Raw genomic sequence first — 8,697 nt, 5'->3', positions numbered from 1 at the left:
ATTCTGTGATTCTGTGATTCTGTGTGCAGGCAGTTGCCTCCTTCCTGGAGGGTGGCCTGGTACCAGGTCAGCGAGCAGAGCTTGGGGGTCCTCCCACAGGTCTTCCCTAGCCCTGGGGTCAGGAGCCCTCTCCTCAAGCACACTCTGGTCCTTGATTGTGCTCTGTGGCCCCCAGACCTGCACCAGGCATCCCAGACAGTTGTGATTCAGCGCTGAGCTCCATCCCCAGCATCCCCGGCAGAGGGCTGGGGTGAGCAGGAGCCAGCACAATCCCCTGCTTGGAGAGAAGATATCACAGTAATTAACAGGGCTAGCATGACCAAGAGCCTTTTAAATAGACATGCCTAGAGATATATATCTGATGGTTAGGGCTTAACACTTCCTCCCTTTGATCCATTTTATCTTTTTTTGATGTTGTTGTTTTTTTGTTTTCCCCTTATTTCTCAATTTTGGAAGGGCCAATGTCCCTCCAGACAGTCCAGCACTGAAGACACACAGCCAGGAAAACTCACAGGCCATTTACTATTTGTGTAGAAGTCTGCATGGAGCAATACCATTATATTTTTCCTTCCCAGCACCTCCTGGAGATGCCAGTGGGCAGCCCGGAGTAGTCTCTGAAGATGGTGCAGGCTGCTGAGGGGGTGCCAGCAGGCACCTGCTCTCAGCCTGGAGGCAACCACACAAAGCGTGTGTGAAGGGCTTGGGTTAGGGATGGCCACGCTTTATGCTCATTGTCACTCCTGGAGCAGCCAGGACTGGGAAGTGGTCTGGACTTTCCTAGCCCAGTGCTGCAGCTTTGCTCTGTGTCTGTGTTTGTTTTCCTACAGATAGGAGGAAGAGGACCCGTCTCTGCTGGCCAGCTTTGCATATATTGTCTGCTGTCCAAAAGCAGGGGGAAAGCATGGCATGAATAGCCCCTTCCCAGGCATGCATGGAACAAGAAACTGTATATGCAACAGATTACCTGGCAGATAAACTCATCTCCACCATCCTGCTGGTGGTCTGACAGCAAATGCGGCTTGCCAGTGCTGTGCTCAGTGCAATGCCTTTATTTCCCCAGATTCCACCAAGAAGCTCAAGGATGTTCTGGAAGAGTTTCAGGGTGATGGCATTCTCTCGAGGTACAACCCCGAACAGGTATGACCCTGTGCCCTTCAGCCTCCCACCATGCTGCTGAGAGCTCCCAGCCCCCTACCAGCTTCCTCAGCCCAGCTACCTCAGCTAAAAGCAGCTTAGAGAAGGCAGGTCTATCTGTCTACCCCCTGCTTCTCCCCATGGCCATGGTCCTGCGACTGGAAAAGATGCTCCCACTGATGGGGACCATCTCTCCCAGCCCCTAGGTACATCCCCCCCAGCCACCCCAGGGACCAGGCTCACTGCATCAGCCATCCTACCACATCCCACTGATGCTGCTGGGAACCCACAGTTATGCTGCTGTTTCATGCTGGCTGCAGGCTGCCTTGCTGAGAGTGTTTTGGGGCATCTTCTTGCCAGGCAGAAGCTGGGAGGGATTTACTCTCTTTCCCCTCAAAAGGAAATGATTTTGCTGTTTCCAGCATGGGGATAGGGGAAGGCCCCATGCCTTCTTACTCTTGCCTGAGGAGGGCTGGGGTTATTTTTTCCAAGCGGTGCTTTCAGAGAGACCTATTAATGTGCCAACAAGAGAGGGCCTTTCATGGGAGCCAATGAGACAAAATAAGAAATTTCTCTAGAAATGAGACAAAATAAGAAAAATCGGTGGGCTCAATGCAGCAAGGAAGAGCAGGAAAACTACCCTGCTGTTCAAGGGCACCAAGGCACCCTCACTCCAGCCAGGGCCACAAAAAACGTTGAGAAGGCAGCACCTTGCAGCAGTGGGGATGCTTGGTGGGGAAGGAGGAGTCAAGGAGACCACAGGAACATGCTAGTCCACAGGGACTGGGAGTGAGCTGGAGGGTCATGCTGCTTTGTGCCCTGTCTCCGGGGAGCAGGAGGCTTTCAGAGCACAGCTCATTATACCCCTCGTCTTCCAACATCCCTGGCCTCCTTTGGCCATACTAGGAGGTCTGTATTTACTTCCTCAGTTGTTTGCCAGCAGCTGAGCACAGCTCCATCAGAGCCTCTTGCCCCTCCAGTGAGCTGCCCACCATGTGGGGGTCTGCAAACCCCTGGGCAGGTGAGCCAGCTGCTCCCATGCTGCCAGCAAGTGCTGTCCCACTGCAGCTCTGCCCTTTCCTGCTGCTTCCCCAGCTCCTACCTTGACTGCTGCATCTCACATCCCTGCTCTGAACACCACTGGCCTCGCTCTGCTGCGCCAGCCGCCAGCAGTCAGCCAGCACATACTATTTCTGGCCCTGCTACCTCTGGGTCCCTTTCGGTTGTATCCCACTGCTGGGATTTGGGAAGCTGGCAATTTCGAGGACAGCTCTGCAGCTGATGTACCTGGTGAGGAAGGTGTGCCTAGAGCACCTTTATCACTCTTCTCTGTCCCCATCCCAGCCCATTGACTATGAGGGTTTTCGCCTGTTCATGAAGACCTACCTGGAGGCGGATGTACCCGAGGAGCTTTGCCAACACCTCTTCACTTCCTTCAAGCGTAAGATATGCCAAGCCTCCCCTGACACCCAGCGCCAGAGTTCCGGCGTCTCGCAGTTCAACACCCTTGGTAAGCCAGCCCTGCCACCCAGCTGGGCACACTGTGGCATGGCAGCGTGTCAAGCTCACTCCCTGTCTGCCCCTCGGGGACAAAGATTTCAGGGTGGCACCTGCAACTGGTGGTGTTGGGACCAGCACACAGCCCAGCTCTGTCCCATCCAACAGATGCCCTGCTCTGAGGTGGAGAGGGATTTCCCCGGGGTAGGGGACCCATGGGGCATCATTGCACTGATTCCTTCCTCTCCTCCATGCATTCAGAGCCCAAGTCACTCGATGTTGGCATCTCCATCCAGACCAAGGTAGCCTGTGCCCCTGTGACAGTACCACCACATGGCTGCATCTGGAGCAGGGAGCGTGTGCTGGACACCTAGCTTCTGCTTCCTTTGGCCCCGGCCCCTGCCCCTGCCCGGGTGGATTTACAGCATGTGGAGACAGCTGCTGAAAGGACTAGAAACTGTAAAAGAAAAGGTGCTTGGCTGCCGTATTGTGACATGGTGACACGGGACCACGTCCTGGTCCCAAGCACCATGGCATCTGGCACCCAGGGGCAGCTCTGCTGCTGGTAGCTGCTGGGCCAGGCAGGAGGGTGAGGTGCCACCCACTGTGCCCCTCAAAGAGCCCTAGCACCAGTTTGCCAGCCCGCTTTAGGGCTATCAAAGAGAATCTGTAGGCAAGAAACAAGCACTCAGGCAGGGTTCCTGGAGGAAAAGTCTTGCAAGGCTCAGGCACCCTGGTGTCACACTCCCCAAGGGCATCTGTCTGCTTTGCAGGGATCAATGGGAAAATGCTCCTAAGTGCCCTGGGACGACACACTCCTGATTCCAAGAGCTGCCACAGCAGCACAGCTGAGCTGCAGCTTGCATCCTTCACCCCAGCATCGATCCCCAGTGTCTCTCCCAGCTGGTCCAGGTCATCCTCCCAGAAGTCCACCACTGACACTCCTTCTGCTCACAACTCCTCAGGGTCTTCAAAGATCTCCTCTGGGTCTGTGCTCAGCCCTCAGTCACCAGGTGAGCTTGGCTGGGGCTCCACAGGGCACAGGGGGCAGTGACAAGCCCTCCTTGGTCTCCTAAGCTGTGGAGCCACACCTTGCCCTGGCAGTGCAGCTGATCAAGTCCTGGTGCAGTGGTGTGACCTTCCAAACTCAGCAGCTTGCTTCCATCTTGACACCTTTATTTTGCAAATTTAAGTTTCCAGTCCCATCCCACAGAGGCCCCACCGTTCAATGTCTTAATTACCTGGCAGCAGCTCCTAGCAAGGGGATACTGAAGCGATGAGTCATGGCTGCCTCCAGCTCAGCTTCTGCCAGCCACTGATGAGGGGAGTGCTGGGAAGAGCCCCTCTGCCAGGAGCAGACATCTGCCAAAGGCTACTGTTGGTGGGGCCAGCCATGAGTGTGGGCTGTCCCAGCACCCCAGCGAGCTGCCCCACTGCCAACCAAGCTTCTTGTGCCTTCTGGCTGGATGCTTGTCCCTGGCAGACTCTCACCACTCATCCTGCCCATGCCTGCAGTGCCAGAGGTGCAGGGATCTGTGCCCTGGGCTGGCCTTGCCCAGCCTTGCTCCTGCAACGGCATCTTCCACACCTTGCCTGCCCTGTGCTGAACAGTTCCCTGACAGCCCTGTGTCGTGGCTGGGGACAGCTCCTTGTCTCCCTATGCATGGCCTTCCCCCTCTCCCTACCCACAGGCATGAGGAGCGTGGAGAGGAGGTTACCCTTCAGCCTACGGAAAAGCCACAGCTTTTTTCCGCCCCCCAGCCCCGTGGACCAGGTGGTCCATCTGAAGGACATCGTCTGCTACCTGTCCCTGCTGGAGAGGGGACGAGCAGAGGACAAGCTGGAGTGTAAGTGGGATCCTGGGATTGTGGGCTGCCAGTCACGCTGTGTGGAGGGGGGACTGCTGGCTGGAGGCATCGCCTGGGGAGCTAGTCTGAGGAGAGGTGTGGGGCTGAATGCTCCTGCTCACTTTTTAATGCTGAAATATTAAAACCGCTTGGGAAACCTACTCATCCTCACCCCTCTGCTCCTGCTTGCCAGCACCTGTGTCTGGCAGAGGGACAGCCAGGGGGGCTATGGCTTTGCTCTGATACCCAACAACCCCGTGTGGACTCGGGGTCACATCTGTCCTGGGTGAGCCAGTGCACAGTGCTGCTCTCATCCCACAGCCCTGGCAGCCCCAGCACTGAGCACTTGCCCTGGGGCTGAGCCCTAACCAGCAGCTGGCTTTTCTTGTCCCTTCAGTTATGTTTCGCCTCTACGATACTGATGGAAATGGCCTCCTGGACAGTTCGGTAAGTCATAGAATAGCCTAGGCTGGAAGGGACCTTAGAGATCATTTAGTCCAACCCCCCTGCGCATGGGGACAGAGCAGGAATCGAACCCGTGACCTCGGTGTTGGTTCATTGTCAGCACCGCGCTCAAACCACTGAGCTAACCGGCCCCCCGGTTTCCTTCATGAGAGAAAGCTAAGGCTGCTTGGGGGTCCAGAGACACACAGGGCCCTATGGGTGTGCTTTCTCCCCTGGTGAGGTCCTCTGAGCTCTCTATCTCCAACAGGGATATGGGAAGGGAAGAAAAAGCTGCAGCATTTGCTGCAGGGCTGGACCGTGGGGCTGGGGGATGCATGCCAGATCTGCTGCGTCCAACAGCAGCTAGAAAAAATCCACCCACCAGTAACTGTAGCTCTACATGAGGTCACAGTGTTTCAGAAAAGGAAAAATCATGCACAGCCCTCCCGCTGTGATGTTCTCTTTTTCGGTTGGGTATCTCCCTTGAAACCTGTTACAAATAAAAATTGTTTTGTCAGAGAAGTTTTTCGGAGGGAAAACCCACTGCTGATTTTCTGGCAGGTTTTCAGAGGAGAAAGCAAAACTGAGCACCCACTAAGAAGTGGGATGTGGCTGGCCCCATGTGCGGGTGGGGGTCCAGGCCCACCTTGGGCATTTATACCTGATACATCCTCACTTGGGGAGCAAGAGGCTGGACGTGGCACTGGTACCCAAAGCTATTCCTAAGTGCCAGGTGCCATCATCTTTCTGTTAAGGAGCTGGATCGTATCATCAACCAGATGGTGCATGTGGCTGAGTACCTGGAGTGGGACTCCACCGAGCTGAAGCCTGTGAGTGCCGGGGCTGGGGGCAGGTGGGGGGGCTCTAAGGATTCACAGGAGGCATCAATGTGTCACCGTGTTGCCTCCCTCCAGATTTTGAAGACAATGATGGAGGAGATTGACTATGACCATGATGGGACCGTGACGCTGGAGGAATGGATCCGGGGTGGCATGACCACCATTCCCTTGCTGGTCCTCCTGGGGATGGAGACGGTGAATGCTCACAGAGGGGCCTGCTGTGGCCGTGTCCAGCCGCCCTGCTTGCTCCTGCAGGACAGCCCTGAGCTGGCGGCAGCAGGAGAGGGTGGCGATAGAGGGTGTGCAGGGACCACGGGAGGGCTGAGCTGGGCACCCATCCGGCACCGCACAGCCCCGAGCCGCCGCTGGCTCCCTGGCCCCTGCAGACACCCCCGCCCTGGCCTTTGCCTCCTCCAGTCTTCACAAGCTTGGTTTTGAGTCGCAATCGTTGACAGCTTCTGTGCCCAGGCAGCCTGGGCTCACTCCTTGGAATTGTAGCGCACTCTGGTTCAATCAGTATTTAATCAAAAATAAGATGAGCACCTAAAATATGAGCTCGTCTCCTATTGTGAGCTTCAAAGAGCAGAGGTGGAGTGCTTTGGGGCCTTCCACTGTGTTGCTTTTTCAGCTTTTTGGGCTTTGTTTCACTGCAGTGCATCCCTGGCCACTGAATAATAGCTTGCAGGGAAAATCCAGGTTTTTGCTTCCCATGGAGAGGCAAGAGGGCAGATTTTCTGACAGGAAAGCGGGAAGTGTTAAGTGGCTCCTGCAAAGCAGTCATGCCCGGACACAGATATAAAAGGTTTGCTTTGGTCATCCTGTGATGGTAGTGACCTGGCCTCGGGTGTGGAGTCTTCCCATCAGTCACCAGCAGGGCATCCCTGTGACTGGGCTTTGCTGAGGGGCTGTGGGGAACTGAAGCTTGGTACCTTGAGTGCCAGGAGCTGGACATGCCCAGGGAGCCAGTTTTAATGTTCAGGGGAACACTAGGGAGAAGGGGAACAGGGGGAGCCCGTGGTCCAGCTGGGACCAAACACCCACAGACATGCTGGGGGCATTTACAAGGCAAAAAGCTGATAGAAGTAGCAGACTGAGTGGGCAGAGACCCTCAGCAGGGAAGTCACCCCCCTCACCCTCCACTCCCCTGCTCTGCAGAATGTGAAGGACGATGGGCAGCATGCCTGGAGACTGAAGCACTTCAAGAAACCTGCATACTGCAACTTCTGCCGCACCATGCTGCTGGGGGTCCGCAAGCAGGGCCTCTGCTGCTCCTGTGAGTTCCAGCCCCCTGTGGCCACCCATGCTGGCAGGCTGTCAGCTCCTGTCCCATCCCAGTGCCCCAGGAAGGAGGAACTGGCCCCTGACAGCGCTGAGCCCTGTGGGTGCTGCAGGGTGACCAGCACCTGTGCCCGGAAGTGATGTTCACCACCTTCTTCTCTCACCAGTCTGCAAGTACACCGTCCATGAGAGGTGTGTGTCCAAAGATATCGCGTCCTGTATCAGCACCTATGTGAAATCCAAGAGAAACATGAGCGTGAGTAGACAACCAACACATTTCTGAGCCCTGCCGGGGGCAGCACTGCCTGCAGCAGCTGGAACCCTCAGTGTCCTGTCCTGGCTTTTTTTCCCCTGCAATTTGACCCTCAGGTCCTGGGCAGCAGCTCACAGGCATTCCCAGCATCCCAGAGCCCAGCAGGGTGGGCCCTGTCCCCAGCCCTTGGGGACCCGCAAGACCCCTCGCCCCAAGGTTTGCCACAGCTCCAGGTTGGGCCTGGGGTTCTCCAGTGTGCTGCATGGAGCAGCAAGGAGGGAAAGTGGCCATGTGAGGGGCTGGTTTGGGTCAGTCGGAGTCCCTGCATGACAAACCACACTCCAAAACCACAACAGGAGCCCTTAGTGGAGAGAAGATACCCATAGGTCTGTGGATGCTGCATTCACAGTGCCTGCCTCATGCCTTGCAGGTGATGCAGCACACCTGGATTGAGGGCAATTCTCCTGTCAAGTGTGACAGATGCCACAAAAGCATCAAGTGCTACCAGGGAATCACCGGCCTGCACTGCGTCTGGTGCCAAGTCACTGTGAGTACACAGGTGTGGGGAACCCCAACCTGCACACAGGCCCTGGGTGAGAAGAGGCTCACAAATCACTTGGTGTTCCCTACCTGACATTCTTTGCTCCTGGCCCCTCCAGCTCCACAACAAATGTGCCTCCCACGTGAAGCCAGAGTGTGATGGGGGCCTGCTGCGGGACCACATCTTGCTGCCTTCCTACATCTGCCCTGTTGTGCTGGTAACTTCTCTGCTCCTTGCTGATGGGTGTCATGGACTCGGCAGGGCATTGGCATGGCCGACCTGCCTCCCCTTGTCTGTCAGTGCTGCCTTCTTGGTGCAGCATGCACATGCACACCTCTGTTCCCCAAAGGACAGGCAGTCTCACTGTTGGAGGTCAGAGAGTGATTCCCCTGCCAGCACCAGCCCCGAGGACAACCAGGGCTTCAAGTTCAACTCCACCACAGTGGATGGGCAAGGACTGCAGGTAGCTTCCCACACTGACCTACTGATGAGCTCTGCTGTGGGTGTACAGCAAGCCCGCAGGAGCTTGGCATACACAGCCGTGCTTTCTGTCCTCCAGATCAGCCCCCGGCCTGGGACACACCCCCTCCTAGTGCTTGTGAACCCCAAGAGTGGAGGACGGCAAGGGGAGCGGTAGGTGGAGTCCTGCTTGTGGAGAGCATCCCCCCAGGGTCAGGGGCTGCTGGTCCCTCGAGCTGCCCCAGCACCTCTTCTGGAGAGGGAGTCACCTCTGCAGTGTCCCTCATGCCTCATTTTTCCTAGAGTCCTTCGGAAATTTCACTACCTGCTCAACCCTCGCCAAGTGTACAACCTGGACCGTGGTGGGCCTGCACCAGGGCATGGAGGTGCTGCACGCAATCCTCT

At 56.5% G+C, this 8,697-nt stretch overlaps 1 protein-coding gene across 1 annotated transcript in view; it reads left to right on the top strand.

Annotated features, from left to right (window-relative positions):
* Window positions 1–1,060: 1,060 nt before the first annotated feature.
* The window catches only part of LOC104279568 (diacylglycerol kinase beta-like), a gene marked incomplete at both ends in the record, with an annotated part of 15,947 nt that continues 8,310 nt past the window's right edge, over window positions 1,061–8,697 (top strand). Inside the window, 13 exons of the mRNA XM_009876893.1 lie at window positions 1,061–1,137; window positions 2,479–2,644; window positions 4,323–4,478; window positions 4,876–4,925; window positions 5,678–5,752; window positions 5,837–5,956; window positions 6,917–7,034; window positions 7,207–7,295; window positions 7,723–7,839; window positions 7,952–8,050; window positions 8,183–8,296; window positions 8,393–8,466; window positions 8,596–8,654. Of these exons, the coding sequence (XP_009875195.1) occupies window positions 1,061–1,137; window positions 2,479–2,644; window positions 4,323–4,478; window positions 4,876–4,925; window positions 5,678–5,752; window positions 5,837–5,956; window positions 6,917–7,034; window positions 7,207–7,295; window positions 7,723–7,839; window positions 7,952–8,050; window positions 8,183–8,296; window positions 8,393–8,466; window positions 8,596–8,654 (1,314 nt within the window). The remainder of the gene's footprint in view (window positions 1,138–2,478; window positions 2,645–4,322; window positions 4,479–4,875; window positions 4,926–5,677; window positions 5,753–5,836; window positions 5,957–6,916; window positions 7,035–7,206; window positions 7,296–7,722; window positions 7,840–7,951; window positions 8,051–8,182; window positions 8,297–8,392; window positions 8,467–8,595; window positions 8,655–8,697) is intronic.

This window comes from Apaloderma vittatum, unplaced genomic scaffold (assembly GCF_000703405.1).
Source record: "Apaloderma vittatum isolate BGI_N311 unplaced genomic scaffold, ASM70340v1 scaffold25039, whole genome shotgun sequence".
NCBI lineage: Eukaryota > Metazoa > Chordata > Aves > Trogoniformes > Trogonidae > Apaloderma > Apaloderma vittatum.
The sequence above is the reverse complement of the archived record's forward strand: the minus strand, read 5'-3'. Positions and strand labels throughout refer to the sequence as shown.